At 40.4% G+C, this 24,073-nt stretch overlaps 1 protein-coding gene across 2 annotated transcripts in view; it reads left to right on the top strand.

The window, feature by feature from the left end:
* ZFP91 (ZFP91 zinc finger protein, atypical E3 ubiquitin ligase) overlaps positions 1-24,073 on the top strand; it is a 32,856-nt gene continuing 8,783 nt past the window's right edge. Inside the window, exons 1-6 of one of the 2 annotated variants that reach the window (XM_040259433.1) lie at positions 1-345; positions 21,365-21,574; positions 21,827-21,860; positions 22,241-22,345; positions 22,882-23,016; positions 23,653-23,703. In XM_040259433.1, coding sequence (XP_040115367.1) covers positions 231-345; positions 21,365-21,574; positions 21,827-21,860; positions 22,241-22,345; positions 22,882-23,016; positions 23,653-23,703 — 650 coding nt within the window. In that variant the 5' untranslated portion in view covers positions 1-230. The remainder of the gene's footprint in view (positions 346-21,364; positions 21,575-21,826; positions 21,861-22,240; positions 22,346-22,881; positions 23,017-23,652; positions 23,704-24,073) is intronic. The other variant, XM_040259434.1, reaches the window with a different exon arrangement.

A 24,073-nucleotide genomic window follows, 5' to 3' on the forward strand; every position in this document is an offset into this window, starting at 1 on the left:
AACAACTATTTTGAATGATACTCTAGCTTTGTGCTGTCAAATATGATATCTGCTTGTGGCTATTTAAATTATACTAATCAAAACTGAAAATTGAGTTCCTCAACTACATAGCTATTTCAGTTGCTCAGGAGACTATCATATTGGACAGTGCAGATGTAGAATGGTTTTTATCATTGCAGAAAGTTCAGCTGGACACTGCTGCTCCAGATGCTTTCTGTATCACTCCGGAGATGAACCTGAAAAGGATAAATGTTTGTTTTTTTTTAAGGAAATGTGCAAGATTATTCATTTACCATTTGATTCTCTTTTCTTTCAGATGCATAGAAAAAGTATCAACTGAGAAAGGTAAGATGGGTCCTTCTTAGCACTCATAAACCTTACATGACTACTTTATAATCTGATAGAATATAGAATGAGCTTCAACTTGATCATTCAGATTGCTCCTATTTAAAAGTGACTTATTTGGTAATGAATTGTTGGAATACATAGGCCATATATAAGAGTGGCAGGTTTGGGCAAGTGGAACATTTTAATATTATTTAAAAACCTAATGGAAATCAGATTATTTGATGTCACTTTATTGTAATTTTTAAAGTTACTTGGTTTTTCAGTGAAGTAGCAGAGCGGAATGATACACAGTATGCAGAGTACAGTATAGATTCTTGTGGAGAGTCATAAATGCATTTTGAAGAATGCAGAAAGAAAAGTGTTCTAAGATTGCAGCCTGGTGAATAATTAAATGGGCCCATTAGGTTATTTCAAGTAGCAAACCAGATACATGTATTAAAAGTATTCTTATCTGGATTATGAAGGGAAGCTAATGTTCAGTTTTTTTTTTTTTTAATGCTTTTTTAAAAAGACTGTTCTGGCTTTGCAGATTGGATTATTAAAATTGCCCATATCATGTTGAGCCAGTTGCTCATTTATTAAATTTTTTTTCCTAGTTATTGACTTTGTTCCTTGATACTGCATTCAAATACATAGCATCCTTCTTAAAACCAAAACAAAGATACATTTAAGCATATTTCATTTATTTTGTCTAATCTTGGTCCAGTCCTAAAGTATTAATCAGTTAATTTATTATGTATATATGTAATATGAGTACATGTTATCCTCAATGTGGACTTTCTCTTTTAAAGAATGCTTTGCAATATGCATGTCTAGGTCAAGTGTAAAACCTGAATTTATGCCATTTAGAAGAATGATAGTATGGTTAGGAACCAGTAACTTGATTACTCTGTGAGCAATTAGGTATCAGTGAGCAGGTTTTTTTTTCCTCTGAATTTTAGAAGCTGCTAGTATTTCATTTCATAGTATACCAGGCAGAAGTGTTTCATACTAGGCAGGTTTTTGTGTAGAAAGCTTTGCATGACTGTTTTGTTTAGGAGGTTTTGGGTTTTGTTGCTGTTGATACTTGGAAATTAGAATATGTCTGCCAAGAATGGAAGCTCTTGTGTTCCTTATTCAGAGATCATTTTGGAAATTTTAGGATGTGGGGGGAATGTTGTGACAGGTGACAAATAACAGAGCAATTTCTACTAAGACAAAAACCACAGCCTGCATCTGTCAGCTAGAATTATCTCCTGTGTCTAAAGACTGTCAAAAGAAATTATTTTGGGTTGCCTTGGAGTGAACTCACAGAATGTGGTGGAAATTAAGAACTCTGTTGTAGATGACTTTTTAATTGATCTTTTGTGTCGATTTCTTAAACCAGAAGCTGGCATGTTATGTAAGTTCTGCACTGAGGAGAGAGTAAAACTGCATTTCGGGTAGTTCAGTCTCAGTCAGTACCACTTTAACCCACTTGTTAAATGCCCTGGATTTAGAGTTAGAGCTCAGAATTTGAATTCAATTTCTGTCTTTTACTGCAAATAAACTCTGCACAACAACTATTAGAGTTGATAAACAAACTGAGCAAAAGGTAGTGGGATACAAGAGTAACATACAGAAACCTGTTGTACTAACAGATTTCTGTATGTTAACATTGAAATATGAGAAAGAGAAAGTAAAAAAAAAAAAAAAAAAACCCTCTTAAAATTGCCTCAAAAAGATAAAATACCCAGGAAAAACCCTGACCAGGGAGGTAAAAGACTTAAATGTGGAGAACGACTCTACTACAAAGCTGCAGTCAAAACAGAGTGATATTGGCACAAAAACAGATATGAATCAATAGAGCAGAATAGAGAGCCCAGAAATAAACACATTCACCTATGGTCAATTAATCATCAGCAAAGAGGCAAGAATATACAGTGAGGAAAAGACAGTCTCTGCAGCAAGTGGGGTTGGGAAAGCTGGACAGCTGCATGTATATCAGTGAAGTTAGAACACTTCATCATACTAGACTTAAAAATAAACTCAAATTGGCTTAAAATGTAAATATCAGACATGACACCATAAAACTCAGAGAAGGTAGGCAAAAAACATCCTCTTATGTAAATGATAGCAGTGTGGACTGGGAGAAAATATTTACAAACACTGCAACTGACAAGGGTTTAATTTCCAAAAAAATACCAACAGCTCATGCAGCTCAATATCAAAAAAACAAATCAAAAAATGAGCAGAAGACCTAAACAGACGTTTATCTGAAAAAGAGGTACAGATGACTTAACGAGCACATGGAAAGATGTTCATCAGTGTTAATTATTCGGGAAATGGAAATAAAGCTGTAATCAGGTACTGCCTCATACTGGTCAGAATCACCGTCATCTGAAAGTCTATAATAGTAAATGCTGGGTAGAGTGTGGAGAAAGGGGGCCCCTTCCACACTACTGGTGGGAGTGTGACTTAGTGCAGCCACTGTGGAGGGCAGTATGGATGTTTGTTAAAAAGCTAAGAATAGAGCTATCATGATCCAGCACTCCCTCTCCTGGGTGTATGATCAGAAAAAGATGAAAACTCTTAATTCAAAAAGATACGCATGCCCAGCGTCACGCAGCAGTATTTACAGTTGCCAAGAGATGGAAGCAGCCCAAGTGTCCCTCCACAGATGGGTGGGTACAGAAGATGGGAATTGTGATTGTGTGTGTGTGTATATTTTTCAGTGTATGTGCACACATGGGCACACACACACACTGAAATATTCATTTCAGTCGCTCAGCCGTGTCCGACTCTTTGCCACCCCATGAATCGCAGCACGCCAGGCCTCCCTGTCCATCACCAACTTCCAGAGGTCACTCAGACTCAGGTCCATCGAGTCGGTGATGCCATCCAGCCATCTCATCCTCTGTCGTCCCCTTCTCCTCCTGCCCCCAATCCCTCCCAGCGTCAGAGTCTTTTCCAGTGAGTCAACTCTTCTCATGAGGTGTCCAAAGTACTGGAGTTTCAGCTTCAGCATCATTCCTTCCAAAGAACACCCAGGACTAATCTCCTTTAGAATACTCATCCATAAAAACATATGAAATAATGACTTGCAGCAACATGAATAGACCTAGAATTATCATACTAGGTAAAGTAAATCAGACAAATATAAATAACACATAATTGCTTATATGTGGAATCTGGAAAAAAAAGATACAAATGAAGTTAAATTTATGGTTACCAAAAGGGAAAGGAGGGGGGAATGAATTAGGAGTTTGGGATTAACGGATACACACTACTATATATAAAATAGATAACCAACAAGGAGCTATTGTGTAGCACAGGGAAGTACGGTCAATATCTAGTTATGACGGAAAGGAACCTGAGAAAGTGCGGTGGGCGGTGTGTGGGTGTGAACCGCCTCCCTCTGCTGTACGCCTGGCACTGAGGTAGCGTCGAGTCATCTGCGCTAAAGTCTAAAGAGAGGAACCCCTGCCTCACGGGTCAGTCAGTCTGTTAAGCCCCACGTTAATCCCCTAGTTAAATGCTCTGGATCTGGAGTTACAGCTCAGGGGTTGAATTCAAGTTCTGCCTTTTGCAGATAACCTAGTAAACTGAATCCAGTAAAGACTCAATAAAAAGTAGCTGTTGTTAAGCTTACAAAATTTCAAAGAAATCCTCTCCAACTCCCATCTGAGTCTCTGTATAAGTTTAGTTACTCCAGTAATCATTCAACTCTGAGCTGCATATGTAGGTATGTGTCTCATAGTTCTACAACTAGATCACTGAGTATAGAAATGGAGATGAATTTCTAAAGATATCTCTTTGTTTCATTAGTATTGAAAAGATGTTTTCAGGATTATTTTTTACTCTTACTCCAAACAACTTGGAAATTAAGTGCTCTCTTTCAGTTAGAGGTGAGAACTCTGGACATGTTTGAGTAAATGATAATGCACACTCAGAAAAGGAACTGGCTGCTGCTTTAAAATTACTAAATTGCAAAGTGCCGTGGTCATTTTTCAAGCTGAAATAATAGGAAAGAAGTGCATTATGTCCCTGTGTCTACTGTGTTTATTTAACCCTGATGGATGTGTCTAGAATGCAGTAGAAAATTGCTTCGTGAATAGTTCCTTCAGCAAGTGATGGTTGAGCATTCCCTGTGTGTCCAGCACCATCCTAGATACTAGGTTGTGTAGTAAATAAGTGTGGGGGTGAAGAAATTCCAACAGTGTAACACAGTGAAGGTAAAGGAATGATTTGCTTCAGTGTAGTGATTAATAATCCCAGTGTTGCTTTACCTGCTCATGTTAACTTCACAGACTTTGTTTCTGGGGAGTTTGCAATGTAGATGCCAAAATGCACAGAAGCTGCATGTAAGGCAGCCCCTCCTCCTTTCTCTTAAAGAATATCTCGTGAAATTAGAGCTGGGAGGAAACAGTTTGGAACCCTGGTTGTTTAAAAATTTGATTGTATTAAAGTGTGGGCTTCATCCTTTATTTAGTATCATTTTGCTGTTTTTAGTTACTCTTCCTGTTGTAATGATGTTTGGGAAAGATTGCCTAGACAGAATCACCAAATGAGTTAATCAGATCTAGGGATTTATTTAGATTGTTTTCATTGGAGTATTTCTGTTTTCCTGTGGTAGTATATAAATTCTTAATTTTTACCATTTGAGTTTTTGCACAAAGGATGTACAAAAAACATTGTCTTCACAATGATAAACTCTTCTAAAGGTGGCTTAAATGCTAGTTTTGTTTTCATTTTTTAAAAAAACAGAGGACTTGCTTTCCCTGATTTCTTTAAATATGTTGAGATAGGCTAATATTAATATTTCAAAATGGACTTTACTAATTATGTATGGAAAACAAAGTAGAGCTAATTATAGAAATACACAGAGTCACAGGATCAGGTTTCTGAGACTCAAGTTCTGACTATTGTAATGCTTATGTCTCAAGAGGCTGACAGTACACCAGATAGTCATTTTATCTCTCTGGTTTCCTTCCTATCCCTTTATCTTAAGGTGACAGGAACCACATTATTTTTCCTCTCAGGGTGGGAAAGATCTGCTCAACAACTTGTTCCTTGTTGGGAATGTCCCGGAGCCTTCAAACTGTTTTTCTACTTCAAATATCCAGACCTCCAATGGTTCTTCCTTTCTGTTCTAGTTTCCTAGACGTACAGACATACCTCACCTATGATTAGTGTGGATTGTGACATGGGCTTAGAAAGCCTTGATTATCAGTTCCTTTCGGTTATGGGATGTTTTATCAATCAGGTCAGTGAGTTTTTCTGTCCCTTACATGTAAAGAAGATAGGTGTGTAATAATTTGCCTATTATGATTCAGCATATCAGAACTGTCTTGACACAGTTGTAAGTTTATCTTGTTATATATAATAATTATTTTACATTGAGATCCCTTTTCCTCCACAACCAGTTGAGAGTTGCAACAGAACACCCTGGCAGAAGAGGCCCAAGGTCCTGAGTGGGCAAACCTCCCCTCAGCAGATAAGAACCGGAAACCCCTAAGAGATACTCATCTTGACCTGTGGACATACATAATGCTGTCCTTACACCGAGATTATGGGTGGGCAAGATCCTCTGACACAAAGAAATTGGCTCTGAGTTAATGACCCCTGATCTTTTAAGTCCCAAGAAGGATCAAGCTCCTCTGAATTAAAACTAGCCAGGCTGATCTAACTGTTCTATTCCCAGGCCGGCACTCCCTTTAGCTTCGGTACAGTTGATTCCCTACTGAGAATCCCTGAGGGTCTGTCTTTTGCTTATATATCTACTTAAATGTGGCTTACTTGTTTGATCCTAGACTCCCAACTTATATCCTACCTTATTATTGACTGATTCTGTTTGTAACTTTAACTCTTTGAGAATTTCTAAACCCCATTTTCTTTACTGTGACTCTATATATAAACTTTTGTGTCAGTTATATATTGTATAACAAACCATCCAAAAGCTTGAAGTGAAGTGAAGTCGCTCAGTCGTGTCCGACTCTTTGCGATCCCATGAACTGTAGCCCACCAGGCTCCTCCGCCCATGGGATTCTCCAGGCAAGAATACTGGAGTGGGGTGCCATTTCCTTCTCCAGGGGATCTTCCCGACCCAGGGATGGAAGCTGGGGCTCCCGCATTGCAGGCAGATAGATGCTTTAACCTCTGAGCCACCAGGGAAGCCTCCAAAAGCTTAGTGGTTTGAAAGACAATAGTTTGTTATTTCTCAGTTGGGCCATTCTCATCAGTGGTTTTCCAGTTCAAACATTTTCATGTCATGTGGTCTCAGGACATGGTCCAAAAGCTGCAAGGCCTCTTGAAGTCATCCCACAGAAAACAAAATCAGCATACAAAAATCAGTTGTATTTGGATGTAAAAATATTGCTTACAATAGTACCAAAAGTATGAATTACTTAGGGAGAAATGTGATGGAAGATGGGAAGCATACACTGAAAAGTACGGCACACTGCTGAGGGAAGTTATTACTAAAACCTAAGTAAAGAGTGGTGTGCCTTGTTTGTGAGTTTGAAGACTCATTGTTAAGTTTTATTTCTCCCCATATTGATCTATAAGTGCAGTATAATCAAAATCAAAATCCCAACAGGTTTTTTTGTGACCAATTTTGACTTTGAAAACTTCTTGAAAGAGTATTGGGGACCCATAGGAGTTTGCAAACTACACTGTGAAAACCATTAGTTTACACTCAAATCCCAGTGTGTCTTTTAGCAGTGGGATTGATTCTCTAAGGAAGCAGAAAGAGATGAGCTACTTCATGGGCTTCCAACTGTGACTGCTCCACGTAGGTGCTCTGTGTTTATTTCACTAGTACTTGATTGGAGGACATTTGGTATTTCTCAGATTCTCCCCCAACTCCCGGGGAGTGGGGAGCAGATTACAGGTGATTTTTTTTTTTAAAGAAATTATTAAGACACACCATACATACGCAAAAGCACACTTAACGGAAGTGTACAGCACCATGTATATTCACAAAGCAAGTTCAGTCGTGTAGACGTTACCCAGCTCAAGAAACAGAACACAGTCAGCCATCCCTAAGTGTAACCACTGTTGTTACTTTGAACAGCACCGATTACTTTTGCCAGTTTGAGTTTTACGCAAGTGGAGTAGTTCGTTGTAGCTCTGTGTGGGGCCTCTTGTGCTCCCCACTATGTGGCATCTGTCTGGGTTGCATTTGTTATAGACGTTTATCTTCATTGCTCTGTACTGTTGCATTGTAGGAATATATCACAGTTTATCCATTTACTACTGATGGGCGTTTGGGTAGTTTGAGTTACTGGCCTTTATGACTCAATGCTGCAATGCCTATTTTATTAACACGGTTTTATTGAGGCACAGTTTACATATCAATAGTTTAAAATACACACATTTTTAAGTGTGTAATTCTATGTAGATACGTCTTTTCTGACATGTTGTATACAGACTTGTACTTAGAATATGGGAGGTGTTTTGAGTCTGACTTCTTTCATTAGCACAAAATGTTTTACGTTACTCCATGTTGTAGCCTGTGTAAATATTTTCATTCTTCTGTGTGAAAATACTCCAGTTGACCTAAGCAGATTGTTCATCACTTGATCTGCTTTTTAAAAATAGCTACTGTGGATAATGATGCTGTAAATGTTCGCTGCAGGTTTAGATTAAGAATTTACTTTCTTGAAATAATTCTTCTCGTGGTCTTTTAGGTCAGTATCTTCCATAAATGAGCCGCTCTTTTGGCACTTGAACCTGAGACTTGGTGGAAATGAACCAGCTCTCAGATCTGCATTAAGCTCTTGGACTGGCGCTTTCCCATTTCTTTCTTATATGATAGGTGTGGTGTAGTGGAATGAATATAGACTTTGGACTTAGATATACCTGGGTTCCAGTCTTAGCTCCACCATTTAATAGGTGAGCTTGCGAAAGTCAGTTACTTGTTTTCCTCAACAATTAAAAAAATATTATTTGGCAAGATTATGAGGACTAAGTTTAGAAAAAGGGAGAAAATATTAGGCACTTAACAAGTATTTAAGGTTTGTTAGCTTTCCTCCAAAAATGTAAATATTTAATTAGAGATGAGACTTTCACTCTAGTTTGTTCCAGCCTGTTAACCAGCCATTCCCTTTTCACTATATCAGTGTTAACTCTGTAATCTTGGATAAGTGGTTTAATTTCTCTCAGCCTCAATTACAAAAGTGAGGAGCCAGGCTGAAGGAGGACCAGACCATGTTAGGGCAAAACTTAGAGCTTGAAGTGTTTTATCGTGATGAAATGGCTGTCACCTTTTGGATTTGATGTTAGATTGTTTGAAAAGGACTGTTGGCTACTCTCAGATTGAGAAAATTCACTTTATGTTTCATCTTTTGGTACCTAGAAGAATTGGGAGCAGCATGCCTACCAGGAGTGCCAGGATCTTTTTGTCTCAGCTCATAGCATCCCCCGCTCTCGGTTTGTCCACTCGGCCTCGTCCTACCGTGTGGTATTCACGGCACCCACAGTGGCTGCCTGGTACCTTACTCATGGAACAGAGTTAACCGTCATGAAACATAGAATTCAGTGCCGTTTAGTACATTGACATCACCTCCATCTGCAGAGGCGTTCTACCCATTAAAGGGAGTCATTTCCCACCCAGCCCCTTTCCAGCCTCTAAAAAACACTAACTTAGTTTTATTTTTTATATAGGAGTACTGTTTAACAATATTGTGTTCATGTCATGTGTACAGCAAAGTGATTCAGTTATACATATACATGTATCCTTTTCATTCGCATTTAGGTTGTTACAGAATACTGACCAGAGTTCCCTGTACTATACAGTAGGTCCTTGTTAGTTATCTATTTTAAATATAACGGTGTGTATCAGTCAGTCCCAAAGGTACTTGATTCCTCCTTATGAGTAATACTGCATTTTGTTTGTCCATTCGGTGTTTGACAGATGTCTTGGTTGTTTGCACATTTGTGGATTGTACTGTTACAGACATCCACGTACAAGTATTTGAATACCTGTTTTCAACTTTGAGGGTATATATGTAGGAGTGGAGTTGACAGGTACTTTGGCCACCTGATGTGAAGAGCTGACTCATTAGAAAAGACCCTGGTGCTGGGAAAGACTGAAGGCAGGAGGAGCACGGAGCACCAGAGGATGAGATGGTTGGATGGCGTCATCACCTCAGTCAGTGATCATGAATTTGAGCGATCTTAGGGAGATAATGGGAGAAGGCAATGGCACCCCACTCCAGTGCTCTTGCCTGGAAAATCCCATGGACGGAGGAGCCTGGTGGGCTGCAGTCCATGGGGTCGTCAAGAGTCGGACACGACTGAGTGACTTCACTTTCACTTTTCCCTTTCATCCATTGGAGAAGGAAATGGCAACCCACTCCAGTGTTCTTGCCTGGAGAATCCCAGGGACGGGGGAGCCTGGTGGGCTGCTGTCTGTGGGCTCACACAGTGTCGGACACGACTGAAGCGACTTAGTAGCAGCAGCAGCAGGGAGATGGTGAAGGACGGGAAAGCCTGGCGCGCCACAGTTCTTGGGGGTCGCAAAAAGTCGGACATGACTTAGCAGCTGAACAACAACCAGTGGTAATTCTATGTTTGTTTGTTTTTTTTTTGAGGAACTGCGAAATATTTTCCACAGTGGCTGCATCATTTTATATTCCCACCAGCAGTGCACAGCGTTCCAATTTCTCTACATTCTGATACTTGTTATTTCCCATTTTTAAAATTGCTATGATTGTAGGCATTGTAGTCTGTGTGAAGTAGTAGTCTCATTGTGGTTGTGATTTACATTTCACTGATGACTTAGAGTGAGCATCGTTTTGTGTGATTTTTGAGCATTTGTCTGTCTTTGGATAAATATCTGTTTGAGCCCTTTGCCCATTTTTTAATTGGATGGTTCGTCTGTTGTTGTTAAATTGACTTTTTTAATATTCTGGATATTAGACTCCTATAAGATATAGGAATTGCAAATGTTTTCTTCTGTTCTATAATAGACTTTCTTCACGTCTAAGTTATTTAGTGCTAGCTCTTCACATTTAGGTCTCTGATCCATTTTGAGTTAATCTTTGTGTATGGTACAAGGTAAGGGTCCGGCTTCATTCGTTGCATGTATATCCATTTGTTGAAAAAGCTATTCTTTCCCCACAAACGGTCTCAGCAACCTTGTCAAATTATCTGACCGTAGGTGTTTGGGTTTTGGGGGCTTTCCCGGCGGTTGGGTAGTAAAGCATCCCCCGCAGTGCGGGAGCCACGTGAGCTCCATCCCTGTTTGGGAAGATCCCCTGGAGGGGATGGAGCATCCCACTCGGGCGTCCTTGCTGGGACAGTCGCGTGGACAGAGGAGCCTGGTGGGCGACAGTCCACGTGGTCACAGAGAGACAGGCCAGAGCAGAGCGCACAGAGAGCGCGGGCGTGCATCTGGACTGTCGGCACGGTTCCGTCAGTGTGAATGACCACCCTGCTGCCAGTCCCACACATTGTAGTAAGTTTTGAGATTGGACAGAGTACTCCAAATTCACTTTCAAGATTGTTTTGACTAAACTAGGCTGCTTGCATTTTCATATGAATTTTAGGATCACATTGTCAATTTCTACAAAAAAGGAAGCTGAAATTTTTGATAGGGATTCTATTTAATCTGTAGATCTTTTGGGGGAGTATTGCCATTTTAGCAGTATTTAAGTATGTTTTTCTTTTTGATTGAATTGTAAGTGGAGTGGAATCATTTTCTTAATTCTCCTTTTTGGATTGCTCTTGCTGGTATAGTTTAAACAGTTAATTTTTGCCTGTTGATCTTGTATTCTTCAGCTCTCCTAAACTTTTGTTACCTTTAATAGTTTTTCTTTGCAGATTCTTTAAAAATAAGGTCGTTTCATTTGCAGATAGATTTAGCTTTACTCTCTCCTCTTTGTGTGCCTTTTTTCTCTCGCCTAAGTCTCTGGCTAGAACTTCTAGTACAGTATTAAATAGATGAGGAGGAAAAGGGCATTGTTACTTTGTTTCTGATTTTAGGGAAGGAGCTTTTGCCAGTAAGTATCTTAGCTCTGGGGTTTTGATAAATGTCCTTTACCAGGCAGAGGAAGTTCCTATTGTGTGTTCTTATCTTGAAAGTTTGTTGATTTTGTCAAATGCTTTTAAACTACATCAATTGGGATTGATTTTTGTGTGTTGAACCACCCTCCTGATCCTGGGATCACTTGGTCATAGTTTTAATGTGCTGCACTGTCTCGATAGGCTGCTGAACTTGGTTTGCAGGAATATTGATCCGTAGTTTTCTTACATCTTTGTCTGGCTTTGATATCAGAGTTATGCTGTCCTTATGGAATGAGTTGGGGAGTTGGGAGGTTCCTTCTAGGCTTTTTTCTTTTATCACTGGGAGATTTCTGATTACCAACTCAGTGTCTTCACTTGCCATTAAGTGTGTTCAGATTTTTGGTAGTTCAAGCCTCCTTTTTTTCCCCTCGGTCTCATTAGAGGCTTGTCGATTTTGTTGATCTTTTCAAACAACTAACTTGGTTTCATCTTTTTCTCTGTTGTCCTACTGTTTTCTTAATTATCTCCACTTTTTATTCCTTTGTTTTGCTAGTTTTGGGTTTGGCTTGCTCCCCCCGCCCCTTTTTTCTTTAAGGTGTAAAGTTCAGTTCAGTTGTTCAGTCATGTCCCACTCTTTGCTACCCCATGGACTGCAGCACACCAGGCCTCCCTGTCCATCACCAACTCCCAGAGTTTACCCAAACCCATGTCCATTGAGTTGGTGATGCCATCCAACTATCTCATCCTCTGTCGTCCCCTTCTCCTCCCGCCTTCAATCTTTCCCAGCATCAGGGTCTTTTCAAATGAGTCAGCTCTTTGCATCAGGTGGCGAAAGTGTTGGAGTTTCAGCTTCAGCATCAGTCCTTCCAATGAAAACTCAGGACTGATCTCCTTTAGGATGGACTGGTTGGATCTCCTTGCAGTCCAAGGGCCTCTCGAGTCTTCTCCAACACCACAGTTCAAAAGCATCAATTCTTCAGCACTCAGCTTTCTTTATAGTCCAACTCTCACATCCATACATGACCACTGGAAAAACCATAGCCTTGACTAGACAGACTGTTGTTGACAAAGTAACCTCTCTGCTTTTTAATATGCTGTCTAGGGTGGTCATAACTGCTTCCAAGGAGTAAGCGTCTTTTAATTTCATGGCTGCAGTCACCATCTGCCGTGATTTTGGAACCCCCCAAAATAAAGTCAGCCACTGTTTCCCAATCTGTTTTGGCATATCGAGAGAGTGTAGCACATTAAAACTATGACCAAGTGATTCCAGGATCAGGAGGGTGGTTCAGCACACAAAAATCAATCCTAACTGATGTGGTTTAAAAGCATTAACAAAATCAACAAACTTTCAAGATAACACACAATAGGAACTTCCTCTGCCTGGTAAAGGACATTTATCAAAACCCCAGAGCTAAGTGATGGGACCAGATGCCATGATCTTTGTTTTCCAAATGTCGAGCTTTAAGCCAGCTTTTTCACTCTCCTCTTCCACTTTCATCAAGAGGTTCTTTAGTTCTTCTTCACTTTCTGTCATAAGGGTGGTGTCATCTGCATATCTGAGGTTACTGATATTTCCTGATTATCTTGGTTTCCTACAATCTTGACTCCAGCTTGTGCTTCCTTCAGCCCAGAGTTTCTCATGATGTACTCTGCCTATAAGTTAAATAAGCAGGGTGACAATGTACAGCCTTGACATGTTCCTTGTCCGATTTGGAACCAGTCTGTTGCTCCATGTCCAGTTCTATCTGTGTCTCCTGACCTGGTGTGAAGTTAGGTTACTGACTAGACATGTGTTGCTTGCTTGTGTTCTAATGTAGCCACTCACGCCACTCTGACTGCTGCTTCTGCTGTGGTCCATGATTTGTGATATGTTGTGGGCTTTGTTGGGCGGGTGCTGTTGCATGCCCCCTGCGATGGAAGTTAAGGGTTGTAACCACTGACCATCAGGGAATTCACTCAATCTTTTTAAATATCTTAACTGGCCTAATATATGGTCTTTTCTGGATAATCTTCTGAGTGTACTTGAGAAAATTGTATATTCTGCTGTTTTTGTATATGTTAGAATTTTTTTTTTTTTCCCCTGTTTTAATTATTTTAAATACTGTTGTGCAGGTCCTCTATTTCCTATTTGAATTTCTGAGTAGTCATTTTATCCATTACTGAAAGTAAGATATTGAAGTTTCTCACTTATTTTAGTAATACCTATTTTCCCCCTCAGATCTGTCATTTTTACTTCATGTATTACATATGTATAGATTTATAATTCTTACATCGTTTTGACTGACTTCTAATATACACTGTCTCACTTTGTGTTCTCACAGCAGGTTTTGACTTGAAGTCTGTTTTGTCTGATACTTGTAGAACTGTTTTCTGTTGATTGGATTGTTTTGCTCTCAAAAGGTGTTGAGAACCTGTGAATGTAAGATTGTTTGGAAGCAGGGTCATGGAGCTGCTTGTTTGCGTGGATTCGTGTCTCAGACTTGGTGGGGGTGTTTTGCCCTTTATTTCTCTGAGTATTCTTTCTGCTACAGTTACAGAAAACTAACCAAACTGACCACATGATCAATCTAACTCAATGAAACTATGAGCCATGCCATGTAAGGCCACCTAACACGGATGGGTTATGGTAGAGAGTTCTGACAAAACATGGCCCACTGCTGAAGGGAACGGCAAATCACTTCAGCATTCCTACCTTGAGAACCCCATGAACAGTATGAAAAGGGAAAAAATACGACACTGGAAAATGAACTCCCCTGGTTGGTAGGTGCCAAATATACTAATGGAGAAGAGTGGAGAAAGAACTCCAGAAAGAGTGAGGAGGTGGAGCCAAAGGGAAAACAACACCCAGTGGTAGATTTGACTGGTGATGGACGTCAAGTCTGATGTTGTACAGAATGATATTGCATAGGAACCTGGAATGTGAGGTCCATGAATCAAGACAAACTGGAAGTGGTCCACAGGAGGTGGCAAGAGTAAACGTCGACATTCTAGGAATCAGTGAACTAAAATGGACTGGAATGGGGGAAGTTAACTCAGATGACCGTTATATCTACTACTGTGGGCAGGAATCCCTTTGAAGAAATAGAGTAGCCGTCATAGACAACGAAAGAGTCCGAAATGCAATACTTGGGTGCAGTCTCAAAAACCACAGAATGATCTCTGTTCGTTTCCAAGGCAAATGATTCAGTATCACAGTAATCCAAGTCTATGCCCTGATCAGTAATGCAGAAGAAGATGAGGTTGAATGGTTCTATGATGACCTACAAGACCTTCTAGAACCAACACCCAAAAAAGATGTCCTTTTCATTATAGGGGACTGGAATGTAAAAGTAGAAAGTCAAGAGATCCTTGGAGTAACAGGCAAGTTTGGCCTTAGACTATAAAGTGAAGCAGGGCAAAGGCTAACAGTTTTGCCAAGAAAACGCCCTGGTCATAGCAAACACCCTCTTCTGACAACACAAGAAGATTCTACACGTGGACATCACCAGATGGTCAACATTGAAATCAGATTGATTTTATTCTCCGCAGCTAAAGATGGAGAACCTCCATATAGTCAGCAAAAACAAGACTGGGAGCTGACTATGGCTCAGATGATGAACTCCTTACTGCCAAATTCAGACTTGAATTGAAGAAAGTAGGGAAAACCGCTAGACCATTTAGGTATGACATAAGTCAAATCCCTCATGATTACACAGTGGAAGTAAGACACAGAGTCAAGGGACTAGACCTGATAGAGGGCCTGAAGGACTATGGATGGAGGTTTGTGACATTACAAGAGGCAGTGATAAAGACCATCCCCAAGAAAAAGAAATCCAGAAAAGGCAAAATGGTCGTCAGAGGAGGCCTTACAAATAGCTGATAATAAAGAGAAACAAAAGGCAAAGAAGAAAAGGAAGGATACACCCATCTGAATGCAGAGTTCCAGAGAATAGCAAGGAGAGATAAGAAAGCCTTCCTCAGTGACCAATGCAAAGAATAGAGGAAAACAACACAATGGGAAAGACTGGAGATCTCTTCAAGAACATTGGAGTTACTAAGGGAACATTTCATGCAAATCTGAGCACAATAAAGGACAAAAATAGTATGGACCTAACAGAAGCAGAACAGATTAAGAAGAGGTGGCAAGAATACACAGAAAAACCATACTTTTCTCTTAATGACCCAGACAACCACGATAGTGTGATCACTCACCTAGAGTCAGACATCCTGGAATTCAAAGTCAAGTGGGCATCACTGAACAAAGCTAGTGGAGGTGATGGTATTCGAGCTAAGTTATTTAAAATCCTAAAAGATACTGTTAAAGTGTTGCACTCAATATGCCAGAAAATTTGGAAAACCTCAGCAGTGCCCACAGGACTGGAAAAGGTCAGTTTTCATTCCAATGCAGTGCCAAAGACTGTTCAAACTATTGCTCAATTGCACTCATCTCACACGCTAGTAAAGCTCAAAATTCTCCAAGCGAGGTTTCAGCAGTATGTGAACCGAGAACTTGCAGATGCTCAAGCTGGATTTAGAAAAGACAGAGGAAACAGATCAGATTGCCAGCATCTGCTGGATCATAGAAAAAACAAGAGACTTCCAGAGAAACATCTGCTTTATTGACTACGCCAAAACCTCTGACTGTGTGGATCACAACAAACTGTAGAAAATTCTTAAAGAGATGGGAATTCCAGCCCACCTTACCTGCCTCCTGAGAAATCTGTATGCAGGTCAAGAAGCAACAGTTAAAACTGGACATGGAACAACGGACTGGTTCCAAATTGGGAAAGGAGTACTTCAAGGCTGTATATTGTCACCCTGCTTATTTAACTTCTATGTAGAGTTTAGTTCAGTTCAGTCGCTCAGTTGTGTCCGACTCTTTGCAACCCCATGAATTGCAGCACGCCAGGCCTCCCTGTCCATCACCAGCTCCCAGGGTTCACTCAGATTCACGTCCATCGAGTCAGTGATGCCATCCAGCCATCTCATCCTCTGTCATCCCCTTCTCCTCCTGCCCCCAATCCCTCCCAGCATCAGAGTCTCTTCCAGTGAGTCGCCTCTTCGCATGAGGTGGCCAAAGTACTGGAGTTTCACCTTTAGCATCATTCCTTCCAAAGAAATCCCAGGGCTGATCTCCTTCAGAATGGACTGGTTGAATCTCCTTGCAGTCCAAGGGACTCTCAAGAGTCTTCTCCAACACCACAGTTCAAAAGCATCAATTCTTCAGTGCTCAGCCTTCTTCATAGTCCAACTCTCACATCCATACATGACTACTGGAAAAACAGTAGCCTTGACTAGACGGACCTTAGTCAGCAAAGTAATGTCTCTGCTTTTGAATATGCTATCTAGATTGGTCATAACTTTTCTTCCAAGGAGTAAGCGTCTTTTAATTTCATGGCTGCAGTCACCATCTGCAGTGATTTTGGAGCTCAAAAAATAAAGTCTGACACTGTTTCCACTGTTTCCCCGTCTATTTCCCATGAAGTGATGGGACCGGATGCCAAGATCTTCGTTTTCTGAATGTTGAGCTTTAAGCCAACTTTTTCACTCCACTTTCACTTTCATCAAGAGGCTTTTGAGTTCCTCTTCATTTTCTGCCATAAGGGTGGTGTCATCTGCATATCTGAGGTTATTGAATCTCAGCAATCTTGATTCCAGCTTGTGTTTCTTCCAGTCCAGCATTTCTCATGATGTACTCTGCATATAAGTTAAATAAGCAGGGTGACAATATACAGCCTTGACATACTCCTTTTCCTCTTTGGAACCAGTCGGTTGTTCCATGTCCAGTTCTAACTGTTGCTTCCTGACCTGCATACAGATTTTTCAAGAGGCAGGTCAGGTGGTCTGGAATTCCCATCTTTTCAAGAATTTTCCACAGTTTATTGTGATCCACACAGTCAAAGGCTTTGGCATAGTCAATAAAGCAGAGATAGATGTTTTTCTGGAACTCTTTTACTTTTTGCATGATCCAGCAGATGTTGGCAATTTGATCCTCTGCCTTTTCTAAAACCACCTTGAACATTAGGAAGTTCACGGTTCACGTATTGCTGAAGCCTGGCTTGGAGAATTTTGAGCATTACTTTACTAGCGTGTGAGATGAGTGCAATTGTGCAGTAGTTTGAGCATTCTTTGGCATTGCCTTTCTTTGGGATTGGAATGAAAACTGACCTTTTCCAGTCCTGTGGCCACTGCTGAGTTTTCCAGATTTGCTGGCGTATTGAGTGCAGCACTTTGACAGCATCATCTTTCAGGACTCCCCCACCAGGGATTGATCCCACTAATCTGCAGTGGAAGCGCTCTTTGTAGAGTACAGTGTGTGAAACGCTGGGCTGGAGGAAGCACAAGCTGGAGTCAAGATTGCAGGAAATCAAGATAATCAGGAAATATCAGTAACCTCAGATATGCAGATGACACTGCCCTTAAGGTAGAAAGGGAAGAGGAACAAAAGAGCCTTGGTGAAAAGTTAAGAGAGGAGAGGGAAAAGACTGGCTTAAAACTCAGTGTTTAAAAATCTAAGAACCTTGACATCAGGTCCCATTGCTTCCTGGTTAAAAGATGGGGAAGCAATGGAAACAGTGACAGACTTCATTTTCTTGGGCTCCAAAATCACTGCAGATGGTAATTGCAGCCATGAAATTAAAATTTTGACGCTTACTCCTTGGAAGAAAAGTTAGACAGTATATTAAAAAGCAAAAACGTTATTTTGCCAGCAAAGGTTCATCTAGTCAAAGTTATGGTTTTTCTAGTAAAAGCTGTGGTTTTTCCAGTAGTCATGTAGGATGTGATAGTTGGACCATAAAGAAAGCTGAGTGCTGAAGAATTGATGCTTTTGAATTGTGCTGCTGGAGAAGACTCTTGAGAGGCCCTTGGACTGCAAGGAGATCCAACCAGTCCATCCTAAAGGAGATCAGTCCTGAGTGTTCATTGGAAGGACTGATGTTGAAGCTGAAACTCCAGTACTTTGGCCACCTGATGCGAAGAGCTGACTCATTTGAAAAGACCCTGATGCTGGGAAAGATTGAGGGCAAGAGGAGAGGGGGACGACAGAGGATGAAATGGTTGGATGGCATCACCAACTCGATGGACATGAGTTTGGGTAAACTCTGGGAGTTGGTGATGGACAGGGAGGCCTGGCGTGCTGTGGTCCATGGGGTCGCAAGTAGTAGGACACAATTGAGCGACTGAACTGAACAGATTCTTCTGCTCCATTCTGTACTCTCCTTCTGGGACTTTGTTGATCTGTTTTAGTGGTCCCCCATGATCTCGTAGTCTCTGTTAATTTTTCTTCATTTCTTTCAGTTCTTCAGAGTGGATGCTCTCAGCTGACCTAAGTTTGCCAATGTGTCTCCTTTCTCAATCTGCTGTTTAATGAAACCGTCTAATGAATTTTTCCTTTTCAGATACTATGCTTTTTAGCCCCAGAATTTGATTCCTTTTTATAATTGCTGTCTGTCTGTTGGCATTTCTTCTGTTTGTTGAGCCATCATCTGATCTCCTGCAGTTTTGTGAGATTCCCTTTAGCCGTCTGAGCATGCTCTTTGTCTTCTGCGGTCTGCCTTGAGGCTGTTTGCTTGTGCTCAGCTTGTGATCTGACAGACGTCCTTACGTGGCTTGTGCACCTTGTTTCTTGCTTCGGGGTGTACTTGGTGGTTGTGAACCTGTGACTGTACTGCAGAGTTCTTACAGAGGTGATTCTGGTGCAGGTGGTGTGTGTGTGCCTTTCTGAGGAGGGACATTTTTGCTGTCGTCACTCTGACAATGTTCTTTTAAAAAACTACAGAGTTTTAGGTGATGTGTGGTTTATTCAATAAAACAGGCTGCTGTGCTTTATTTGTAAAGATAGCAGTTCTCATCAGATTACCATCATTTGTCCTGTGGATAATACCCACAGTTTGAGAAGCTGTGGGCACATCCTTTCATCATGAAATAGAGAAGAGCTTTATTGAGTATAGGAAGTTATGGAATAGGTTTCAAGCCCACATTAGTGTAGCTAGTTTGAGTAAAAGAAATAATTTTAATTTTCTCTTTATTATTTAATGTTGCAATACTTTATAAAGGGTGTTGAGTTTCTCCCTTTGAAGAAATTTTCTTAAAAGCATTGGTGACCTAGATGTAAAAGTCCTTGATTACTAGCCCAAGACAGGATTTTTAATTTTAGGCCTACTTAAATAATTTTGTGATCTTGAAAAAGTTGAAGTTCCCACTGCTATTCATCTCTGCATTTCAAATGAATTTTATTTCATTACTTTAATATGGTCTCATAAAACTTTCAAACCAGTGTACTTAAAACTGAAACAACTCCCAGTCACCGCCTTACTCTGCAGTAAAGGAAGCTAATTTTTCGTAAATATGGAAAGTTACATTGTTTCCGCTTTTTATTTTAAACATGCTATAGTGAGCCTCCACATGCCAGTTTCTCTTCATAGGGCAGATACTGTGAGGTGGAATTACTGGAAGTGCTTTTAGATCTTCCCTGGAAGGTGGCGACTATTTATGTTTCTTATAATCTGTACAAAAGTGTTGTGATATATATAGATTGATACGTAGATAGGTAGATTTATACTATGTATATATACACATATATAATATTTAGACATTATATGGATGTGGGTTTTATAAGTGTGATCTTAGTTTTGTAGGATGAATTCCTAGTAGTTGAACTTAATGGGAAAGGTATATGTACTTAAAATTTTGATAGATATTGCCAAATTGTCCATTATAGAAAGGTTTTACTGATGTCCACATGTTAATCTCTATCAAGAGTTTCTGTTTTCCTACAACATTGCCAATACAGTGTGTCGGCAAACATTCTGATTGTTGCCAGTATTCTAAGGGGACACTACTCTGGCACTGTCGGTTTCATTGGAGTCTCTCTTGTTATGAGTGGATTGAGCTTTGTTGTCATTGTTTTTGTTTGTTCACACGTTTGAAAACCATTTTTACTGAGTTGCTATCTTTCTATTGGGCCGTTAGACTTTGATTATAGTGGAATTTGCCATGCTGAAAACTTTTTATGTTTATAAAGTTGGATGTATCAGTCTTAAGACCTAAAATCCTGTGCTGTTCTTAGAAAGGACTTTTGCATTCTGAGATTATTGAAAGGATCTTCCATGGTCAAAATAGGCTCATTTTTAATACACTAAGTAAAATTGAATAGATGCAAAGGAATTTCTCTTGATGGAATTGCTCTTCTGCACTCTTCAATTCAGGTCAGTCGCTCAGTCGTGTCCGACTCTTTGCGACCCCATGAATCACAGCACGCCAGGCCTCCCTGTCCATCACCATCTCCTGGAGTTCACTCAGACTCACGTCCATTGAGTCCATGATGCCATCCAGCCATCTCATCCTTGGTCGTCCCCTTCTCCTCCTGCCCCCAGTCCCTCCCAGCATCAGAGTCTTTTCCAATGAGTCAACTCTTCGCATGAGGTGGCCAAAGTACTGGAGTTTCAGCTTTAGCATCATTCCTTCCAAAGAAATCCCAGGGTTGATCTCCTTCAGAATGGACTGGTTGGATCTCCTTGCAGTCCAAGGGACTCTCAAGAGTCTTCTCCAACACCGTCGTTTGAAAGCATCAATCCTTCGGCGCTCAGCCTTCTTCACAGTCCAACTCTCACATCCATACATGACCACAGGAAAGACCATAGCCTTGACTAGATGGACCTAGTGCAGCATTGTTTGATTATTAAATTACCTAGAACTGTGCTGCTTCTCGCTCATGCTTCTGTGGATCTGGTCCTCTTTTGGGGACCACTCTCTTCTGTCTTAGATCTAACGATTAAAATATAGAACAAAAGGTTAGATGTTAGGTATATTGCTCTTAGCATTTTATTTTTTAGTATATGTATAAACTATAAATATAAAATTGCTGCTTTGCAACCTACAAAGCTGTTTCTTTAGACTGATGACAGTAAGGATAAGTTTTTATCAGATTTTCCCCTCATCTTGCTTCTATTATATCAGTAAAATTCTGTCCACAGGTGGTGGGGGGTGAGTGTTATCTTCAGAGATACACAGAAATGATTATCGGTCAACTGTAAACTCTAAAAGAATGATATATGTTTTCCTCTAGATCCCAAGGAAGAGAAAGAGGAGGAGGAGTCTCCTCTCGCTCAGGAACCTCCCGCGGCAGCAGCTCGGCCTAGCCGGGGCTGGCGCGGCAGCAGCCGCACATCCGTCTCTCGGCATCGTGACGCAGAGAACACCCGCAGCTCTCGGTCCAAGACTGGTTCCCTGCAGCTCATCTGCAAGTCAGAGCCAAACACAGATCAGCTTGATTATGGTACAGTGCCAGGAGAGTGTGATTAGTTAGTCACCAGTTGCCTGTTGATTTTTATGTCATATTGAACATTTACCAGAACAGCCTGACTGTTAGGGTCACGCGTGGTGTTATAGGAAGGATCCTTTTTGATAGTTTACAAAGAATTCTCCATTTGTGTAATGACCCTAAACTTAATTTGGTTTGATTCTCTTGGCTGCAGAGAGGAAATATCTGTGCCTTCATACCAAAAGTTCTGTTTTATACCTTTTCTAGATGCAGGAGAGCATCGGTCTCCAGGTGGCATTAGGTAAGAAGGTTTGCAATATTTCATATTTAAACCCTTGGGGACGTAAAGGGGATGAAGACCAGTCAGTCAGATCCCATGACTCAGAGGTTTTCTACCTGAAATAATTGAGTCAGTTGTTTTTAAACTCTTAGTGGCACTGAGCCATCTTTGCCTTGCCTTTATTTAATGAAATGAGAATATGTCCAGGATTTTTGTCTTTTTAGTTCCAGTTATTACTCTTTGGGGAAAGGAGCTAGGTTGCAGTCCAGCTAGATCATTAGAATGGAAATCCTAGATAATACTGTGAATCTTTGGCTGCATCTAAGTAAATTGCTGAATAAAATCAGTCAGGTATGATTTATGACAGCTAGGATTTCTAATCTCTGTTGGCTTCTTTTTAGCAGTGATGAGGAAGAGGAGGAGGAAGAAGAGATGTTGATCAGTGAAGAAGAAATACCGTTCAAAGATGATCCAAGAGATGAGACCTACAAACCCCACTTAGAAAGGCATGTCTCGGGTTTGTTGGTGAAAAATGTTAGGAAATCATTTTTGCTTTTATTTCACCTTGTTGTCAGACTAATGGATATGGACTTATTAAAGGAGTGATTTTGCGCTTGTTTTACAAACCTAGCATCATCCTATTACTCCCTACTATAGTGGGCTCTTCCATCTGTAGAACTTTGTCTTGCTCGTATTCTAATTATTATGACATCTGCCTGTTTTAAGATGTCATGAGTTGCCGAATACTTAGAATTTTTTTACTTTTGTTTTTCTTTACATCTATAGTGAGATTTGATTCTAAGCCTTTGTTAGATTGGGGGTGGGGCTCATCTCACTGGCTTTATTTTTTTTCCACTGGCTTTAAATAGATGTATGGTTACTATCATTATGACGAATAGTGTCTGGATACCACGTTTCGTATCCCAAGGAGCATAATTTTATAATAAATCAGCGATAATTCTAGGCTTTACCCTTCTATCACAGATGTTCTTGAAAGAGTCCTTTGCTCGATGCCAGTGTTGAAATGTGTTTATATTTTCAGGGAAACCCCAAAGCCACGGAGAAAATCAGGGAAGGTGAAAGAAGAGAAAGAGAAGAAGGAAATAAAAGTGGAAGTCGAGGTAGAGGTGAAAGAAGAAGAGAATGAAATCAGGGAAGATGAGGAGCCTCCTAGGAAGTGAGTAGGCAGTTACTCCTGAAAATGGAGGCTTAGCACATTTTCAGGTCACCAGTGGAATAAAGGGTAGGAGTGTTGACCTGCACATATTGCTGTCTCAAGCAGCTGACAGTGTGATTGGCAAGATTTCTCTCAAAAGCTTGAAAAGTTTTATTCACAGCAGTACTTAAAGATGTTCCATTGAGTATAGTAGGTCAGTGGCTGTAGGGACGCAGAGAGGGGAGTAAAGAGAGCAAACAAAAGTATGGCAGATAAGGCACACGATGCAATGCCTTTGATCAGGTAAAAGCTTGTGCCCAGCAGTTAGTTCCTGTTGCAGAGAGAGCTGTTTCTTAAGTGTGTAGGCTTTTGTCTCTGTTACAAGGAGAGTATCCTTTGTATTCTTAGGGCTTTTAGACAATAGACTAATTTCTTCTACTTTTTCAGTTAACTTGTGGTGCGGTCTTATTTATAGGTAAAGTTGCTTCAGAGTGAAGTCTTTGGTTTTGCGGGATTTGTCTTTGGCTTTATGTGTTGTGGGTTATCTGTTGTTTTTGCCACCAGTTGTTCGATCTTGAGTGTATGTCCTCAGTTAATCTTTACTGTATAAGCTTCAGTCTGGACTCTGTGGACAGTTAAGCTGTTCTTTAATTACAGGAGAGGAAGAAGGCGAAAAGATGACAAAAGCCCACGATTACCCAAAAGGAGGTGAGTAATTTATAGTTCTGTAGGGTTGTGCCGCCTTGCTGGCACTGGGCCCTTCACTCATACGTTAAGCCCTTAGGATTATCCTGTGGGAATGACTAGTTAAGAATTTCATGGAAGCAGCTTCATTGGTGTCCTTGATGCAGAGCTACTATGCTTTAACTTCCATTGCAGGATCTTAAAGTTTCTAAAAAATTTGACACTTCTTTGCCTTTGGTGGAGTTACTGGTTTATTTTGTGCTCTTTTTAAAAAACTAAACATTTGGTAGTTTCTGATTACTTGTAACGTAAATTCTGTGCAAGCTATAAGCTAGTAAAAGAGATTTTAATTCTTCGTACTATAGAATAGCTATCCCCTGTAGTGCAGTCGGAG

This window comes from Oryx dammah, unplaced genomic scaffold, assembly GCF_014754425.2.
Source record: "Oryx dammah isolate SB20612 unplaced genomic scaffold, SCBI_Odam_1.1 HiC_scaffold_17, whole genome shotgun sequence".
NCBI classification, from domain to species: Eukaryota; Metazoa; Chordata; class Mammalia; order Artiodactyla; family Bovidae; genus Oryx; species Oryx dammah.